The sequence below is a fragment of the Cydia fagiglandana genome, chromosome 10 (assembly GCF_963556715.1).
Source record: "Cydia fagiglandana chromosome 10, ilCydFagi1.1, whole genome shotgun sequence".
Lineage (NCBI taxonomy): Eukaryota > Metazoa > Arthropoda > Insecta > Lepidoptera > Tortricidae > Cydia > Cydia fagiglandana.
Window position 1 is genome coordinate 2,893,562 of NC_085941.1, and position 22,152 is coordinate 2,915,713.

The following is a 22,152-nucleotide window of genomic DNA, read 5'->3' on the forward strand; positions in this document are numbered from 1 at the left end:
GAGTTTTTGTTTGTAATTTCAAATTGTCAACATATCTTTGGACCAACTGTATTCAAATATAAACCATAGTTACTTATACTATAACGAGACGTATTTACTTTTTCCGATTTGTTAAGAGAAAAGAAAAATATGCCTTCTTGATTTTAGAAGTTTCTAACTCTTGTAATTATTAAAAAATTGATAGAAATTCTAACGACCCTTCATTTGAATAGATAAACTGTGTTAAAATATTTTCCATTATGTCAATGTACAGAGAGGAAAATGTGAGTACGTTTGTATGGAGCGATCGTCTACTTTCCCCTTAATGCACAAGGCTTTAATGGAGGCATAAAGCTGCATTAATACAAAGCGCTTTGAGAAATTACTCAAGGTCGAGATTGGGATGCTGTAGATTAAAGGCTTGTTGGACTGAATCTTTATAATTATGATTATAGAAAACCTAAGTTAGGCAAGCGTCCGGTTTTATATCCCATAGCTACGCGCGGTGCTGAAGGCAACATGTAGAGGATTTTTTGACACTGATGAAATGTGAGGTGAGAGTAGGTACCTACACTTAGCGGATGCTCCCCTGGCCCGTGTTATGGAACGCACGCAGAGGCAGCACCAGGCGTGGCTCACTCCGCGATTTCGTCGCTTTGCTACAGGTAGCTAAAAGTCCATCCGTTCGACCCCAATTTTGGGGTTTGCCATAAGCCGCGCGTGGCGCTGTCGCCACCTAGTGGCCATATCTGTGCTGATCGTAACAGACACGTTTTGTTAGAGAGTGAGTCTTCTGTACCTTGTACTATTATTTATTCTGTGGCAGCACCCGCCCGGGTGTAAGCCTGTAAGGGCTATACAGAGAGTTGATGGAGTCTGAGATGGAGTATGACTGGTATAATGAAAAATGAGTGATGTTAAAGCTATTACGAGTAGATGAAAGCGATGGATTAAAATTTGGGTATCGTCTTGGGTCGTCCCATTCGTTTTTCGTCAAGTTCTTAAATTAGTCCTATTCTGCTTTCGTCACTCATGCTACATTGAAAGCCACCGACGATTGTGACGAATGTAGCATGAGTGACGAAAGCAGAATAGGACTAATTTAAGAACATGACGAAAAACGAATGGGACGACCCAAGACGATACCAAAATTGGCTTCGGCACCGCGCACGCCTCCTAAAGTCCAGAATACCATTGTTCTGTGATGGGCAAAGACACAATAATAAAATAGTTTAAATACACTACAAAAAAAAATACAGTGAACTAATTGGAATCTAACGACGTAGGTAACACCATGCGGACTTATAGCCAAACAGATATCTCCTTACAGAAAAATATCCTATAAAACACAAAAACAAAATGATACCTATAGTTTATTTTAGAAACGTTCCATCAAAAATGTATTAAACAGTTGTACACGTTGGCAGGGATGCCATCACGGGGCAAATTGCGCGCCAATGAGGAAATTGCCCCCTGACGAGGTTTGCGAGGAAATTGTCCTTGCCCCACGCACGCACATTTACCTACCTACTGGGTGCCTACTTGACATACGTAAAGTCATATGATTGTAGGTAGATTGCCGAAGCGTCCATAGAATTCGATAACTTACCTACTACGTATTTTGAGCGCTGGTGGCCCAGCGGAAAGAGCGTGCGACTTTCAATCCGGAGGTCGCGGGTTCAAACCCCTGTTCGTACCAATGAGTTCTTCGGAACCTATGCACGAAATAACATTTGATATTTACCAGTTACTTTTCGGTGAAGGAGAACGTCGTGAGGAAACCGGATTGATCCCAATAATGCCTAGTTTCCCCTCTGGGTTGGGAGGTCAGATGGCAATCGCTTTCGTAAAAACTAGTGCCTACGTCAGTTGGGATTAGTTGTCAAGCGGACCTCAAGCTCCCATGAGCTGTGGCAAAATTCCAGGATAACGCGAGGAAGATGAAGACTTATTTTTATTTGTTTATTTATTTATTTTAGCTCAGGATACTAATTAGGAGATTAATTAACTAATTAGGAAATTTCAATAATTTATTTATTTTGTAATAATGTCCTAACAATTACAATATCCACATTTATTTAGAAATGTAACATTTAAGTTATAAAAATATTTTAAGATAGGAATTAAAACTTACATTGCGACATCAAAATGATACCTAAATGATGTCAGTTCCCGTGCGTCTCACTCGCGCCAATACATGTACGGACATGTATATCCAATTTATGCACCTAGCTAGCTAAAGCTTTAGCACTCTTTAAATAACATATGTATAGAATCATAATAGGATAATTATAATTAAACTTGAGCAAAATAACAACTATTTAACATGTAACCAACGATCAATTAACATAACACCATATCTGAATACAGATCGCATCAACCGTCAGCGGTGGCGATACGCGGGTCCCGACCTAATTTAACTCGGATAGTTGGGGTAATTATCACCCCCTCCCCTTCGACCCCTCACCCCCCCACCACCGACCTGATAAGAAGGAACACGACGCTTTATCAGGGGTTACTGTGGGGGTTACTGTTCACATAAAGATTAGCGCGGTTGATGTATTAGGATTAGTGGAGTTTTTGTTTTAAATTATGGCGTGGATTAATTACCTGACTTTTTTCTATATTTTGATGAATGTCGGTTTTATAAATATCTTTTTTTCGCTTTAAATCGGATTAATGGCTAAAACCAAAAGGAAAGTATCTTATTTTAGCAGTTTACTTAGATGAGTAGATACGTGTATGAATGAATAAAGTGTCAATGCATTCGTCTTTAAATCCCGAGTGGACCTATTAGGTAAGGTACACTATTTTCGAGTAACTTCCAAAAGAGTACCTACTTATAGTTTTTTAGAAGAAATCATAAATAGGCCTAAATAGTCTTACAGGCTAATTCTAACGTGCGCTGACATCAAGATTATGTGCGTCTCGCTAGCTTTAATACATGGACGGACAAGTACGAGCAAAATGAACGATAAAACGATAACTAAATATCATAATTCTGATATTTGTCTGATGTCAACGTACATTTAAATTGGTCGATAAGGCTGTTTTGCTTGGCCTGCTAAAACGCGACTATCTTATGAAATACACGGCCACAACTGCCGCTCTCTGGATACGAGTAGCGGCTCGATTCGGAAAATGAATTAGATCTCTACTAGACCTCAACAAGTCACGATATGGATAATTTAAAGATATTTGTAAGATAGATATGTGAAATTTGACGTTTCCGCGATTCTGGAGGTCCTCTTGAACGATTTCCACAAGTTATGACTTAGATATCCAAGTCACATCTAGTCGATATCTAATGTAAATCTAGATTAGGTATGTTTCTAGATCTTGTGATTATCTCGTTTCCCGAATACGCGTGTAAGTCTGTACCAGTGTCGATAACCACACATTATTACACATACATACACATAGTTACACACATCCATAACTCTACGGATGTGTGATACATAACTCACACCTCGGTGTGATTAATATTCTACTCCATTAAGCGCCCACGTTTGTTTATATGGATTTCCTTTATAGCAATGTTTACAAAAACAGAAATAAATACCCTCGTTATTTGTAAAAGCGTTGGTATCAATTGGCTTTTATTGTTTTGGAAACATTAATCATTTTCAGTCGTCTGAAATCGCTATTTACATACCTACGTTAAAATCACAAAGGTATTAATAGCACTGATGAGATGAAATGTCAAACATATTCGTTATGCAAGCTGGAACTAATATGACTTATTTTTCCCTTCATACCAATGTTATGAAACTTATGAATGTTATGATGGTCATTCTTGCCTACGTGACAGCGTGATAAAACGGTGTCCGTCACTTTCTATCCCGAGGTGTTAAAAAGTGACAGTTATTTTATCACGTGGATAAAGCCATCCATAATACGCCTGCTGGATATAATAACATCCCATCAAATCGTACGCCAACCCTGATGTAGTTACATAAGAAGAACCAGTATATAACAGTATTATAACTATTTGGCTTGGCACCGACTTCAAACGTTTCAGTTGCTAGCGCATATAAACGGGATAATATTTTATTTTATCCGATTTTTAAGTCGATATTACTCTTCTTTTTAATTACTGTTATCTTTGTTAAAACTGACAAAAAAAAAATCAAAAACATGACAACCGCGATCCTATTTTTCGTTTTTTTTAGCATTAGAAGTTAGGTAAACAATCTTGATGTGTCTCTTAATTGACAAACACATTTTAAAAATAAGTTACGGCAAATATGTAACAATTATGAATCTAATACGATCATTTATATTCTTTTGCTTTCATAAGTAATAGTTTTTGATTTTTAAAAAGCGTTTTTCAATTAAAAGACATGTCAAGATCGCTTACCTTCTTGCAAGTTCTTTCTAATGCTAAAAAAACGAACTATAGGCACGCACAGCCATCTCGCTTACGTTCAGTAAGAGTGAGAGAACGTGAACCCACGGGGCCTTAAATCCCATCTCAACTATACGGCATGCCCTATCCGTATACGATTACTCATAAAGCGGTCCCGTCACCTGGTCCCCGGCGAGTACCCGATAAATCCCGATAATTTACCGTTTCTTTGTCTCTGCCCCCTATAAATCCGGGACATCCCTGTCGGTGACGTCACCGTGCCCGGTTATTTATGTAGCTGCTCTCTAACTGCGGATTAAGTTTTTATTGTCTTTCCATTGCTATAGGCTGTGATTAATTGTTTAATAACGGGAAAATATCTTTGCGGTGTTTGTGCGAACAATCTAATGAAGAATTATGTGAACGAATCGTCTGTGAAACGAAAAACAGGTTACGACCCGATTCGAACAATACGACGCGATTCGGGAAATGAATTAGAGATTAACTAGATATGATATAGTAAATATATGTGACGTCCCACGGGTAAAGGTACCATATAGGTGTTGTATTAGGTATGTTTGTGAAGAAAACATGCGGTACAGCTATTTTACTCATAATGTCACGACTTAGAAAAAAAACTGGATCTTCGACAGTTATTTAATAAAAGGCACCAATCAAAGTGAAGTAACCAAAACAAATATATAGTTCGTTTTTTTAGCATTAGAAAGAAGTTGCAAGAAGGTAAGCGATTTTGACAAGTCTTTTAATTGAAAAACGCTTTTTAAAAATCAAAAACGATAACTTATGAAAGCAGAAGAATATAAATGATCGTATTAGATTCATAATTGTTACATATTTGCCGTAACTTATTTTTAAAATGTGTTTTTCAATTAAAAGACACATCAAGATTGTTTACCTAATTTCTAATGCTAAAAAAACGAACTATAGGTAGTACCTAACATAAGCTAGTAAAACGAAGTTTTCAGCCTTATATCCGGCCACTAATGTTTCCCAGTGTTTGCCTTCCAATAGTTCCAATGCTTTTATCTCGTTTCTATTATGTTTCAACCTTGACAGAACACAATACATTATTTACTCGGCAAACAGAAATAAGAGCATCCAGTTGAAATCGTAACTGACATAAGATATTACTTTCCAACTGAAATACATTTTAGCTTGACTTTAGGATTTCATTAGCTTTATTAAATTCTAGCAATTTAAAGTTTCTACAATACTGGTTTCTTCTTACTCGTAATAATTATCGGCTATACCGAGTGTGGCCTGTAACACGAGCAAATACTTAAAACATAGATTTTACTCCTTAAATGGTGACACTTTTGTTCAACAACTTTTAAAATTTATGAAGCACCTATTTAGACTCTCTATTTTTCATACAAAATAAATATTATCTTCAATGGACGCCATCGCCACGCCATATCATTGTAACTGACGCTGCTTGTCACGCCTTAAACATAACAAAATTCGCGATACATTGCGTCTTAGACTAAAATTTAAAGTGTATTAAAAATCAAACCACAAGTTATTTTTTAAAAGTCGCTGAACAAGTTGGTCAGTATGAGGAGTACAGCCTACAGTTTAATTTTTTGCTCATATTACAGGCCACACCCGGTATTTGGCTATTGCGGCTAACACCTTATAGTTTTCGACTATTTTTAAATTTCGAATTCTGTAGTTCGTGGTTATATAGCGTGGTGGTGTATGGTGACGACTGGTCTGGTCTAGTGGGTAGTGATCCTGCCTGTGAAGCCGATGATCCTGGGTTCGAATCCTGGTAAGGGCATTTATTTGTATGATGATACAGATATTTGTTCCTGAGTCATGGTTGTTTTCTATGTATTTTAGTATTTATATATTGTATATATCGTTCTGAGTAAGTGAGTACCCACAACACAAGCCTTCTTGAGCTTACCGTGGTGCTTAGTCAAGTTGTGTAATAATTTTTTTTTTTTAATATTGGGGACATCTTACACAGATCAACCTAGCCCCAAACTAAGCAGAGCTTGTACTATGGGTGCCAGGCGACGATATACATACTTATATAGATAAATACATACTTATATACATAGAAAACACCCATAACTCAGGAACAAATATTAGTGTTCATCACACAAATAAATGCCCTTACTGGGATTCGAACCCAGGAACATCGGCTTCGCAGGCAGGGTCACTACCCACTAGGCCAGACCGGTCGTCAATTTGTTTATAATATTTCTTGTATCCTATGAAGCACACGCACAATCGCACATGACCGATTTTTCAATTAAATTCCCAATAAAATATAGAAATTCAGTGATAGTGATGAACCATTTACCGAATAAATTCGGTGTTTGTGGGCTAAGCCGTTGTCTGTCTATTTAAATAAGCCACGTCCCGGCTTTAAGCTCTTTAGGCCGCCAGTTTTTAATCTGACAGACGACCTCGAAACTCAGCTTTTGTGCCTGATTCCAGACTTTAGTCGGCTATAATTATAATTATATATATAGACAGATTTGGATATTTATTAATACCCTAAATACGCGTGTAACGCGCCTATTCGCCTTACCCATAATTAGAAGAGTTATATTAGGCGTATTTTACATTTATTTTAAGATTTGGAATAAGTTCTAGTATACATAAGATTCATTAAAAAAAAGATTAGGTTGTTGAAGTTTGGAAAGCTAGGTTATTATAGTATTATATTTTTTACCGACCGACTCTTTTATTTTCTCTTGTAACAAATAGGTAATTTTGTATTGGTTTTTATGTATAGTACAAGCAGGGTGTTGACGAAATTATATTGTGGGTGTAAAATAGTAAAATATTGTGGGTGTAGTTATGTACTTATATAATTTGTAGTTAGGTACGGTGCATATTTTGAAAAAGCGTGTTACAAATGTTTTTTGGTGATTGTATTTTTAAAGCCTGCATTTATTATTTATGCGCACAATAAAAGATACCTACTACTTATATAAGATTTTATACCTTAAAATAAAGAAGTAGGCAAGTAATGCCATAATCATAACAGTGTACCGATTGCCTTAACTCAATTTACATTACGCTCATTTTGATATGTAAAAAACAACGTTTCATTTATTCGTTCAATTATTTCTCTTCTTCCTCTAATCCAATTGTAATGCGAACAAAAACGAACTTCATTTAAACTAGGATCTCTTTTAAAAACCCAACTCGGTATTCGCCTGGTAATCTCTATTTTACCGAATTAGCATATTGGGAACGAGACCTAGAATTCTATTGCATAATAAAAAAGGGAAATGTATGGAAATCATGCGCTTATTATACGAAAGTGGTTCTCTTCTCAATTGTTTTAATGGGATAAAAAGGCAAGAGCGAGTATTCTGTTCCAATAGTACTTACGTACGTAGAAACTAGGTAGTTTCTTAATAAAGATAGGTTTGTTATCTTAAAGGTTTTCACAATTTTCTTGCGACTTCAAAACACGAGTTTTTTTTTGTGAGTTTGTCTATATCGTACTCCCATTTTAAATCCTGGCAACGTACTTGCAACCCCCTCCCCTCCCTCTGCTGTTGTGCTGTTGCAGATGCCCATGGGCGACGTCAATTGCTTAACATCAACATTGCGCCTCAGAAACGTTCGCGCGGGCCACCGAGGGGGGGATGTATCTGCTTGCTGCTGTTTGGAGCTGGGGTTTGGAAAGCCCTGCCCTCACTACCCACTAGGGAGACCGGTCGACAAATACGGGACCAGTAAAAATACGGGACGTGATACTTAAATACGGTGACAGTCCCGTATATACGGGACGTATGGCAAGCAACCCTAAATATAACTAAACTATGACTTGGCGTTATTCTCGTCCCTCGCATTGTGATTCTATTTGATCGGACTGCGATACGCGTCCCATCCGCATTACTAAATGTTAAAACTCCTTCGATATTCTATCCTTTTATATATATTCGAGGGACAGGGTGCCCAAGATGCCAATCGTTTGCGCTGTAGCAATGTAACGGTAATCCGTCTGTATCACTCATATTAGTGCGACAGAAACATAAAATGTTAGCATCTTGGCTAGGCACCCAGATCTCAAAAGGACGTAAATGACATGTAGCTACAAGTACGATACAGCTTTTAAAATTTCCATTTATGGGTGTCCCGGGTAATTGATTAGTAGGTCTATCATTTTGCCCGGTTGTAGGGACACCAACCGACACCAATCAAGGATAAGTCTCGGTTCAACTGGGAAAATGTGGTCTAGGCTTTTCTCTTGAATTTAACTCGCTTTAGATATGGTCATTTATTAATGAATATAAAATAAAAGTTCGACTACATGTGTCTCCCCATGATTCAGGCTCGACCTAATAGTTTGAATACCATTGTAATTTTTTTTGATGTTATGTTTTTAGCTTCAATAAAACTTTTTCTATGTAAAAATTATGTGTCAAAATCATCGTTAAAAAAACAATAGTATTGCCATATCTGTTTGACGTATGTATGTATGTATGTATGTCACTTTATTGCACATAACCAGGTTTACACGACGTTTTTAACAACTTTCAACTTTCATTGAAATCGAAGAATACCCTAAATCAGCGCATGCGGCCCGCGAACCTGTCACTTGCGGCCCGCGAGCCCCCCTGGCTATTTTGTATATTTTTTTATTTTTATTTATTGAACAATAAGCTAAATAACGTACATTATTATTACAAGACCCATCGTGGGCAAAACCTTGAGGAGGTTTGTATGCCGATGGGGAGTTCGAGAAAATAACATGACAATATACATATCTATCTTATACTAATTAAAATTCTTAATATATGTAACTAAAGTCGTTAGATTGTAACAAGTGCGTCTTAATTACTTTTTTTCTATTTTTCCCGTTTACATATTTATATAATATTGTCAAACAACAATGTCAAATAAAGTCTGTAATGGAAAAATATTTAGATAACAAAATACTTCTACGAAGCCGGACGGGCGATTAAATCTGTGTCTCGAATAGTGTCAATGGGCTGTCAAGTTGACAGCGATTCCGCGTTGCCAGGGAGATAATTCCGAATCCCTTCGACACCAGTTCGGTCGATAACTAGTTCTTACCAAAATAATTATTATAATTCTCGATGAACGGGTAGAAATGTATAGATTGTCGAGTCTTCCTTTTCTTTTCTTAAAAAATATCATACCGTGCTTATCCAGCAGCGCTTACCACGCTCTGGTTTAATTTCCGTATTTAGAATTTCACGTCAGTTTGGTTAAATGCCTTGGGATTGTAACCCTGGCAACATCGAAGAAGAGGCCCTCAGGGACAGTGATTCCGCCATTTTTCACTTGGATTTTCTTCCCCGACCCACATATTAACAAAAATGCCGCCCGCGTCAACTTCCTTAACTACTATTGGCCCTTGGCTGCTAAAAGGTTGCCAACCACTGCCCTAAATGATACAAAGATTTTACTTATTAGTTTTAAGCTATTATAATTGTACTTAATCATTATCAATAACTAAAATAACCCCTACATCAGATAACCTGCAAATACTTAGCGCCACTTGCACCATTCCACTGACCCGGGTTTAACCGGTTAAACCGTTAACCCAGTGTCTAATTGCACTGGTACTTAAGTTAACTCCAGGTTTAAACTGTTTTTAACCCCAGGTTAGTGAATGGTCTGAGTGGTCCTTAGAAATGTAAAAAATCGCACCCCTCTCATAACTGTCTTTTTAAAATCTGCATCCCATGGTCCCCCTACATCCGGCATCCTATTTCTACCGGCGAGGGGGACAGAAACCTATTTTGCCTAAAATTAGGACCTCATAAGACATTTGACGCGTCGAGATTCAATTCCAGGGCGAATTGGATATTTAGCCGAGGGTCGATGCCTTGAGGTCATTGACTTACGATCTGATATATAATCTGTATATATGTCGGCGGCCGATCGTAAGATCAGGCATATCGTAATGTTCCTGTGTAATGTTTTGACGATAAGTAGTCACATTAAACCAATATATAGGTAGGATAGGTTCGTTAGGTTGCTTCCGATGCCCGAAGGGCAAACTGCCCAGAAATAGGAAACCGTCGACTCAGGGCACGAGTCAAAGATTTTCACGTTTCACGATAGGCCTAGGAATTTCACGATATGCCTGCTCTTACGATCAGCCGCCGACATATATACAAGTTGAACCGCTTAAGAAGATTCTGAAGGAACACGAAAATGCACATATAGCGAAAAAGCGCGTTAACCGTGATAATATAGATGAAAACACGTTGCAAAATGGCATACGATTATTACACGGGAAATCATACATTTTATTTTTTATTTTATTTGTATTACATACATGGAAAACCAACAGCTATAAACATTTCTAAAAACTAAAATAGATTCACAGAGCCAATTACAGGTTCTCACTTATAAAAATTAAGTAGGTAAATAAAGAACAAATATAATCACAAATCAGTTACACACACAAGTTAAGCAACAGCACAAACCAAGGTTCCTGTGTACAACTAGCTGCAAAACTGCATAGGCACATTAGGAATGGAAAACATTCATAAAGTGGCCATGCACTTCCACCGCCGACTGCACAAAACTTCAAGAAAAAACCTAAATACAGAAAATACAATATATATATAAAAATACAAGTGTACCCATGTAGTACTCGTATAACTTCAGTAAGCCAAGCCCGAACCCGCGCTAGAAGTATCACCCATAAAAAATGCAATTAATTTATTTCTTATTACCGATATGCTATCACTAAATACATCGAAGTCTAAATTAAGTAAAACTTTATTTAAACTCATGCCTGCCCTGCACAAGAAACTGTTTTTTCTATATTTAGTGGAAGCCTGGTTAATACTAATGGGACGAAAGTGCCTTAACCTTCTTAAGGGAACAGTGAAAGAAATTTTACTGAGTAAACTAGGACAATCGACATGGCCTTTAATAATATTTTCTCAAACATGCAATGAAATATTGATGTTATGTTCCTTATAATAGGCTGCGAAGTATGACGTTTCAGGTGCGGCTAGGACAAAAGGTCGTTAATGGAATTTCATACACATCTTGCAGGCCTAGGCCGGCAAAGTCCTCTTTTTTAATTTTCATTTCACAGATATTTGTGACACAGCATCGTGGCATTCATCCATTAAAAAAAACTAGAGGCAGTATTTGTTTTATGGTTCGTAATGACACTCTGCCACTACGCCTATAAAAAAAAAAAACAATGTTTGCTATAATTTGCAGTTTTATTTGTATAAAATCAACATGAACTTAATAAATAATACATTCTATAATTTTATAATTTTAAATTTAACTACACAAATAAAAACATTTAAATTATTTCATCTAAACGTTAAAAAAGTCTACTCAAACACGCGTAGTTATATTTTTTAAATTGCTATGGAGGTAAAGGTGAAAAATATTCATTCTGTTTTATTGGATTTATGGTGCGTTGTTGATTTTTTGACTTTAATATGAGTTCCGACGAAATAATGAAATTAATATTAATTGTAATCGTAGGTGTTGGTATTGGCAGCGTAAGTAGAATTGATTTTAAATAACTTGCTGCCTCTGCCGCCAAGTCAAAGACGAAGTATGTATATGGTTGCTTATGGCAATTTTATTATTTGTGAAACTAAGAAAAATGGCTTACAGTTTATTAGAAACAGTTTTGTGGCATATTTTAAATGAATGTAACTACAAATTCGTCAACACTGTGGAAATTATACTTATTTACTCCATGCATAAAGCAACGATGTATGTGAAACATGATATCAACATGAAAGACTATGTAAAATTATGTGACGAGAACGACAGTCAGACGGATACAAGGCGAAAAAATCAAAGATACATGAAAATATACGGGTAGTAAAAATACACGACTCGTGTAAAACATACGCGTGATAATGATATAGGTACGTGTTGGTTAGTTTACTTTTAGTTTTTCCTATAAATAAAACTTATATTTTATTTATTTCATTGCATGTTTGAGAAAAGCACTATACATACCTCGGCGGGAAATGGGGTTGCCCGCGCTCAGACCTATCCGGCCTCGCTTCGCTCGGCCGTCTATATGTCTTCGGCCGGCAACCCCTTTCGTCCCGGCCTCTGTAGTAATGTACTATTTCTCAAACATGCAATGAAATATTGATGTTATGTTCCTTATAATAGGCTGCGAAGTATGACGTTTCAGGCGCGGCTAGGACAAAAGGTAGTTAATGGAATTTCATACACATCTTACAGGCCTAGGCCGGCAAAGTCCTCTTTTTTAATTTTCATTTCACAGATATTTGTGACACAGCATCGTGGCATTCATCCATTAAAAAAAACTAGAGGCAGTATTTGCTTTATGGTTCGTAATGACACTCTGCCACTACGCCTATAAAAAAAAAACAAAAAACAATGTTTGCTATAATTTGCAGTTTTATTTGTATAAAATCAACATGAACTTAATAAATAATACATTCTAAAATTTTATAATTTTAAATTATAAATTTAACTACACAAATAAAAACATTTAAAATATTTCATCTAAACGTTACCGGTAAAAAGGTCTACTCAAACACGCGCAGTTATATTTTTTAAATTGTTATGGAGGTAAGATTGAAAAATATTTATTCTGTTTTATTGGATTTATGGTGCGTTGTTGATTTTTTGACTTTAATATGAGTTCCGACGAAATAATGAAATTAATATTAATTGTAATCGTAGGTGTTGGAATTGGCAGCGTAAGCAGAATTGATTTTAAATAACTTGCTGCCTCTGCCGCCAATTCAAAGACGAAGTATGTATATGGTTGCTTATAGCAATTTTATTATTTGAGAAACTAAGAAAAATGGCTTACAGTTTATTAGAAACAGTTTTGTAGCATATTTTAAATGAATGTAACTACAAATTCGTCAACACTGTGGAAATTATACTTACTTAATCCATGCATAAAGCAACGATATGAAAACGTATGTGAAACATGATATCAACATGAAAGACTATGTAAACTTATGTGACGAAAACGACAGTCAGACGGATACAAGGCGAAAAAATCAAAGATACATGAAAATATACGGGTAGTAAAAATACACGACTCGTGTAAAACATACGCGTGATAATGATATAGGTACGTGTTGGTTATATTTTGGGTGTAGTTTACTTTTAGTTTTTTCTATAAATAAAACTTGGGATTCGTGGATTTTTCATTTTATTTATTTCATTGCATGTTTGAGAAAAGCACTATACATACCTCGGCGGGAAATGGGGTTGCCCGCGCTCAGACCTCGCTCGGCCGTCTATACCTATGTCTTCGGCCGGCAACCCCTTTCGTCCCGGCCTCTGTAGTAATGTACTATTATTAAATACAAAATGTCAGCAATTTCACGGCGTTTAACAAGTGGGATTAAGTGATGTTTCTTACATAGCCTAAAATAATTGGCAGAACTATAATTTACATGCATTTTAAAGCAGAGAAATTTTATGAATTTAGTTTGTAATCGCTCAATCCTATCAACATATATTTGATATTGAGGATTCCAAATCTGAGATGCATATTCGAGCTTGCTCCTCACATAAGCACAATAAAGGATTTTAAGGGTCTTAGGACGAGTAAAACAAGCTGAACTACGCATTATAATAGTATTTTATACAATCGTGATATAATAGAGAGCTTTTCAGTCGAGTACCGTGTTTAGGCAACGAAGCTTGCTGAGTTGCCTAAGTCAGGTACGAGATTGAAAAGCATGATTATATCACTATTGTATACAATATTTTTTCTACGAGCCAACATAAATAATACTTTAAACTAGTAGAATCATACAAACAAACCAAACCAAAAGTATACACAGCTAAGATACGCAAGCCCCCGCGATACCTTCATACTGGTACGCGCCCCCGCCGCCGCGCCCGGCGCGTTGGTCAACGACATCTTCTCGTAACTCATGAGGCCCTGGTACTTGCTTCGCGCTAAGTTAAATTTTTAGACAGTTGTTTTCTCGATTTTGGCCACCGTAGCCTATGGAGACTAACAAGCAACACTAAGTGGTTTTCGGAGTCCATGGATGTTGCTATTTTAAGGGTGTCACATGCGCGTTTCTGATTTATGAACCAATTGTTTCTACTATACAACCTAAAATAAATAATTAATTTGAGCTTTGGTTTGGTTTCGTCCTGTTGATCGCGGAGAGCTGTGATTAGTCAATTTCATTATAGTTAACTAAACTGTATCGATATGAATATTATAGTTGAGTTGGGAGCCCATACATTAAAAATACCCAATTGAAGTTTGGTATAAGAAATCTTAATTCAAGAATTATAGTCGACGAGTAGGAAAACGTATTTTAACGTAATCGTAGTTATTAGATAAGCGGTTTTTCCGATATAACTAGTAGGAGCTTCAAATTTCGAACATAACTAATACAGTCGCCATCAGATATATCGGAGCGGCCAAGGTGCTCACAAATATCTGAGCACGCCTTTATTGTCAAGGCGTTAGAGTGCGCGTTCAGATATTGAGAACACCTTGGCCGCTCCGATATATCTGATGGCGACTGTACAATACTAAGATTCTTCAATGATTGTAGGTAGAGATGCACAGTTGGTGAGGTGTGTATTACGAGTATAATATGTGACGTCCTACGGAAAAAGGTACCTTATGGCGGTTGACGCTTACGCTATTATTAAAGCCGCTCCGATATCATTGCGGCGCTATGCGACGTAAGCGCCGGCCGCCATAAGGTACCTTTTTCCATGGAACGTCACATATGTAAGATGACGTTTTGGGAAAAGAAAATGGTGTTGATAATGTTTGAAAATTTTTGTGTTATAATATTCAATTCTCCGGCGTAAACTGAAATACCTAAGTGACCTAAATAAATATATTACACCTATAGGTTTCTTGTAAGATATCCGCCAAAGTTAAACAATATAAACAATTTAACATGACGCAGAATTAGGAAAATGAGTTCCGTTTCATTATGCGACAATTTCACACGGACCTGTATCGAAATTGTTCTCAGTTCGCCATTTTGTTCAATCGCCGTATTTACTGGAGTGTTTCTCCACGGTCGCCCCACTTTGAGAATTTAATGCGTTAGCACGCTTTCTTCGAGTTGTGTTTAAAGACTAGCTAACATTAAAGACAACATGTAAGTCTTGGTCCTGAATAAATAATAGTACTAGGTACAGAAGACTCGCTCTCTAACAAAACGCATCTGTTACGATTAGAACAGATATGACCGCTAGGTGGCGACAGCGCCACGCGCGGCTAATGGCAAGCTAGTGGCTAGCCACCAAAATTGGTGTGAGACGGATGTACTTGTAGCTACACAGTTGCAAAGCGACGAAATGGCGGAGTTAGCTCCTGTCTTGGACTCCTGATAATTGATGTAGTTGATGCCCGCCATTTACCGAGGGTAGACCTGTTGAAAAATTGTAAATAGGCTCTAGATTTAGACATTAGATACGGCCACTTTAGGTACATGTGACCTTCCTACCCAAAGGGGAAGCAGGTTTTTTTATAAGTGGTTTCCTTTCGATGTTTTCGTTCACTGTAGTTCCAAGAAACTCAACATATTCCAGCCCGTAACCTCGGGCAAAGACTCACGACTTTTCGTTTCGGCACAGTGCTCTTTTTTGTAAAAATTCTCATCATCGTTAATATTTGAGAGCTGCAGTCTTGTCAGTGAAATTACCTCCATTGTTCGTATGTAGGCAATCTCTTGACTTATCTGTGACGTGACAGCATATTTCTCCTTCACTTACGTGAAACATGTATCTATCTGCCCATTTTTGCCTCTCATAAAATTTAAATATATGCTGTTGTATCTCATAAGGAGGCCAACCATATTATATAAACACTAGCACTAATTATTACGGTCATATAAAAAAGAGACCCAAAGACCATATCGTCAAAAAAGCCTTGAACTTGCCGACGGTGAAGCGTGGAAGCGAAAGGCCCCACTGCCACTTGATCGACGACGGTCCAAAAAGACCTTAAACATTACCAGGAATCGTGCCACCTGTGGCCTATTTTATAAAGCTACAAGTTACAATTTACAACCGGAAGTCTCTTTCTAACCCTATATGTTAGAACGACTGGGGGCTAAGAGATAAAGGTCCAGGATAATAATAACTACCACTCTATATTATTCACTCGTCTCTGGTTGCCGCGTTGCATTCGATTCGGAAATAAGCCATTTTATTTTACGTCGTAACTGGGGCAAGACTGCGTAGGTACTTATTACATTTATTTACATTCGCTTGCATTTTATGTCAGCTATTACATAACTTGAAAACTGGGTCCTGTATGAAATTGTTTAAAATGTATGTACCTATTTTCAGTATCTCTGAACTTGCAAACACTTATTTAAAATGAAAATGAGAAAAGGAAACTAAAGTTGGGATTGTCTCTTTATTTACCGATTCCGATTTACCGACTGTTAATCAGTGGGCCCCTTAAGGCAACAAGAGTGAAGCACTTAATTAATAAAATCTCGTCATATCAGTGGGCCCCTCTACTTGTCGTTGGGCCATACAAATTTTCTGTTTTTCGATGCTAAGTTTTTATGGTGTTGACAAACAATAATAAAATTTTGGAGGAATAGTCCTGAACGGATTCCCACAATCTTTACTAAATATACATTTTTGTTCGGACCATAAAAAAATATCGACGCAAAATTGAAATTTCTCACGTCCCAATTATGACGACTTATGACGTCCCCAGGCGTCTTTTGCGTCAAAGCGTGCTAAGTATTTTAGGTACATGATTTGGCTGCTTGTATTTTCAGAGGTGCACACGCGTCGCTCCTTTAAAAAACCTTTATATTACTCCTTTTTTTAAATCTATACCGACAAAGTTACTTAAGTGAAAAACACTATAAATCTATGCAGATTGAATATCATGTAAACTTTGAACATTTCATTCGCAATTCCCCACAGCACTCGGATCCTTGGCTACGCACAGGCATTCAGCTTCTGCATCATTTCACTTTCCGCCAACTTTTAACGGCGGCCGGAAGCGAGCGAGGGTTCCGCGAGGGTTGCCACTTCCGGGAGACATTTTATTTTTGACTAGCACATCCAAATGTCACGGTAAATCTTTTATTGTATGAAAGCGTGTTGAATGTAAAGAGATTCCTACTTTTATCAGTGGCAATATTTTTATCCTAATTTTTTTTTATAAAGCCTATTAGGTGTCCCACTGCTGGGCAAAGGCCTCCCCCCTAGACCTCCAATCCTCCCGATTAAGTGCAGCATCTGTCCAGTTGCTGAGAAATGTGTCCAGGTCGACCCGCCATCTCTTCTTAGGCCGACCTTGCCGGCGTTTACATTGTGTCTAAATAAAATTATTTTATTTATTTATTTTATTAATACCTTTTTAAATATGTTGGATGCGTAAACAAGAAATGCTATGTATGCACTAAAAATATATCGATACTTAATCAAATAAGTAAGTAAATGATAAAAAGTAACTACTTTACAGTCTGACAAAAAAGAGTAGACATTAAAAAGTGGCAATACGTTAGACGTCGACTACGAAATAAGGGCCCGATTCGGATTTTGAAATAGACACCTATTTAAGATATCTTTTAAACATCACCAAGAGTCCAAGACACATCACGATAACGATATGTTTAAGATCTAACCTGTCAAATTTGACATTTGCGCGATTCTGGAGACACTTTTGAACGATTTCCGCAGAATATGACTTAGAGATCCAATTCACATCTAATAGATATCTTACTCTATCTAACGTAAAAATGACATTGGTTGCTCGAATTGCGCTGCAAAAGAGAACTAGTTGATATCTAAACTATAACGTATCTAGAATGGATCTAGTACGTGTCGTCTCTTGTGAATATCTTCAAGTTCGAATACGGCAGTAACTCGCGTTTTGGATAGAAATAATTGATGTATGGAGCACTCTTTGGTTGGAACTAAAGCACCAGATTTATTTTTTCCCACGTTGTCAACCCTACGTCCGATCCCCATTTACCATGGATCGCCGGAAATTGGCGCGCGCGCCGCACCGCACTGGCCACTTTGTGCTTTATACCTCCATGCCAAATCGTCACAGTTCGCTATCTTACTTATTTCACAACTCACATGTCTGAACTCCTATGCCAAATCGTTTACTGTTAGCCTTATTGAGCTTACTGTGGGACTTACTGATAGTCAATTTGTGTAATAATTTTCTATAATATTTTATAATGACAGATCAAGCTAAATGCTAATTTTAAATGTGATTTTTTCTCAACATCAATATATGACACATAAATAGAGTCGGACCAAGCTAACGACGATACCTTTATACAGTGTGTTTTCTGTAACAGGAGCACTAAATTAAACTGTACGCTGTACTCCTCAAACTGACCAACATTTGTTCAACAGTTGCTGATCAAATGTTGGTCAGTTTGAGGAGTACAGTCTACAGTTTAATTTATTGCTCCTGTTACAGGAAGCACCCAGTATAAAATACCCATGAACAAATATCCTTGCTCATAAAATGCAAATATTTGAACCCGCATCCATCGGCTTCACAGGCCACTACTGCCACTAGAGTTAGACCAAGAAAGTCTGCAACGATTTTGATGCAGTGCAAGTGTTATTTTAAACGTTAAACTTCTATGAAATTATGACGTATAACACTTGCACTGCCTTTGCTATCAAAATCGTTGCAGACTTATCTTGGTCTAAAGTAAACTCTACCCACCAAAGCCAGACAGGTCGCCTAAAAAGTAAAATAAACCGTATCTTATTTTTCAAAACCGTCCTAAGTTAATATTATTGTGCAACTTCGCGTATAAACGTAAACAATCCTGGAACCCCTAATATTAAGAGCTATTATGTGTGTACTTCAAATTATAAAACGTGATTCGTTCCTAAATAAACCGACCATTAAATTTGTATTCATAAATCAGAACAGGGATGTTTTAAGATCCCGTCAAAATGAGGTCAAGCGTCACTTAACGAACCCTGTTCCAAACCGCACGGAACCCAAGGGCACTCCGTTACGGAACCCTTGTTTTAAAGCCAGCATTAGCCTTGCAAAACTCTAGCTAATGCCGAATTAGGTTGAAAGTGTTTTCATTCGATTCTGTAATTGTTTTTGTTTGAATAAAAATGTTTTGAATAAAATCTAAATATTTATGCTGACAAAGGAACAGAAAGTGGACTCCATCGACAAAATGAGGAGTTTATATATTTTTAATAACATATTAAAAACTTATAAATAATAGTTGTTTGTTTTACAAGGGGGCAAAGTTGTTGTTTAACCGCTCGTGCTAATATTGATACCCGAGCAAGCGAAATATTCCAAAATTGAACCACGAGCGTAGCGAGTGGTTCGAAAAATGGAATCTTGAGGATTGCGAGGGTTTCAAAGCACAAGGGTTAAACAAAATTTGCCCCCGAATGAAACAAAATTTTTCACCACACCATCCCGAAGCAAATATTAAATGTAAAATATCAAACAAAATCAAACCAAATCAAATCCAAATGAACGTTATCTATTATTTATCATCCAAAATCATCATTTAAAAGTCAATTCTACCAGAAAACAACTCAAAATTTGAATTTGATTACTTTGCCTCACATGTGAATAAAATGCAACTTTGCTATCAGTTTTTGAAGTGCAAAGTAAGCCTTTCCGAGCTGGTGTGGTGAAAAAGAAATTACCTAAGTCGCAGTCGCTCGGTAGGGTGCCCAGAAGGCTGGCCGCATTGCCCCGCTGGATGGCAATGTTGATCCGCTGGGCAAAATATTGGCCAGCCCTCTGGTCACCAGAAGGCGCTGTGAACCTGTAGATAATCTGCAGGCCCGGATTTACAAACCTAAGGCCCCTAGGCACTTGGTATGGCACTTAGAATTTTTACTTATTCCGTGGAAAAATGTCCATTTCAGCCTTCTTATGCCATCTGTTCAGAAAAGTTTTTAGCAAAAATTTTATTTATGGTACAAGCTTTTATCGCTGACTGTACTTTTCTTACGACAGACAACTAATACGTACTCATCGTGACAATTCTAAAAACCCCTAACACAATTAGGTTACGTTGTTTCATCACAGAGTTCCTATGGCCACCTCCTGTCTCCATCATCAGATCAGCTCGATGGTACCATAATATTGCATTGTCATCCGATTTATACGTGCATGCAAAATTTCAGCTCAATCGGAAACCGGGAACTGGATCAAATTTAACTTGCAAGATCACACACAGACAGACAGACAAACAACGGTCAGGTGAAACTAAATATAAATAAATGCTTGTAAAAAGATCCATCGTCACGAGTCACACATGTAACCCATAGCGAATACAAAGAGAGCAAGACAGATCCCCCTGTGGATTGAAAACGTGATCCATTCCATTGGCAATCGTCACGTGACGCTGACGTGACGGCGTCACAAACGATGCTCGGGACGGGAGCGTCACAAACGATACATTACGGATCCGATTGATACCTGCTACGTTGCCTGGATTTAAACGTTGCGAATTCTTTTTTACGCTCGAATATAACCACTCTTCGACAATACCTACGTACTTAGATCTTTTTCACTAACGATTTGTAACTAACAATCTATGGATCTGAGGAGTGTGAAAAAAAAAAAATTAATAGACCTTTTTAGGGTTCCGTACTACCCTAAAAACGGGACCCTATTACTAAGACTCCACTGTCAGTCTTTCACCAAGCTGTATCTTATGAACCGTGATTATGAACGTGTTACCGCTATAACAACAAATACTTAAAAACAATAAAATACAACAACAAAAGCGATCTTTTGCCCTTTTTTTTGCGTAATGGCACGGAGCTCTTCATGCGCGAGTCCGACTCCCACTTGGCCTGTTTTTTTGTTCTTTAGTGATATTTTTTATTGTTATTTACTTATTGCAAAGTTTCTTTTGCCCTGTTTAATAATATACATATCTCAATTTCAGACGAAGTGGACGTGATTGGCTACACGTCCAACCAGAGCGACAGCGAGTCGCTGGTGTCGGGCCGCAGCGGCAGCGGCGACAGCGGCGTCTGCGAGCGCGCGCGGCGCGGCCGTCGCTCGCCGCGCACCGCGCGCCGCGCGCCCCGCAACACGAGGGTCTAGGTTAGTAGTAACGTGAACTATACAACCAGAACGACAGCGAGTCGCTGGTGTCGGGCCGCAGCGGCAGCGGCGACAGCGGCGTCTGCGAGCGCGCGCGGCGCGGCCGTCGCTCGCCGCGCACCGCGCGCCGCGCGCCCCGCAACACGAGGGTCTAGGTTAGTAGTAACGTGAACTATACAACCAGAACGACAGCGAGTCGCTGGTGTCGGGCCGCAGCGGCAGCGGCGACAGCGGCGTCTGCGAGCGCGCGCGGCGCGGCCGTCGCTCGCCGCGCACCGCGCGCCGCGCGCCCCGCAACACGAGGGTCTAGGTTAGTAGTAACGTGAACTATACAACCAGAACGACAGCGAGTCGCTGGTGTCGGGCCGCAGCGGCAGCGGCGACAGCGGCGTCTGCGAGCGCGCGCGGCGCGGCCGTCGCTCGCCGCGCACCGCGCGCCGCGCGCCCCGCAACACGAGGGTCTAGGTTAGTAGTAACGTGAACTATACAACCAGAACGACAGCGAGTCGCTGGTGTCGGGCCGCAGCGGCAGCGGCGACAGCGGCGTCTTCGAGCGCGCGCGGCGCGGCCGTCGCTCGCCGCGCACCGCGCGCCGCGCGCCCCGCAACACGAGGGTCTAGGTTAGTAGTAACGTGAACTATACAACCAGAACGACAGCGAGTCGCTGGTGTCGGGCCGCAGCGGCAGCGGCGACAGCGGCGTCTGCGAGCGCGTGCGGCGCGGCCGTCGCGCGCCGCGCGCCCCGCAACACGAGGGTCTAGGTTAGTAGTAACGTGAA

At 38.7% G+C, this 22,152-nt stretch overlaps 1 protein-coding gene across 1 annotated transcript in view; it reads left to right on the forward strand.

Annotated features, from left to right (window-relative positions):
- LOC134668129 (max dimerization protein 1-like) overlaps window positions 1–21,374 on the forward strand; it is a 474,702-nt gene extending 453,328 nt beyond the window's left edge. The window contains exon 6 of the mRNA XM_063525637.1: window positions 21,214–21,374. Coding sequence (XP_063381707.1) covers window positions 21,214–21,374 — 161 coding nt within the window. The remainder of the gene's footprint in view (window positions 1–21,213) is intronic.
- The last annotated feature ends 778 nt before the right edge of the window (window positions 21,375–22,152 follow it).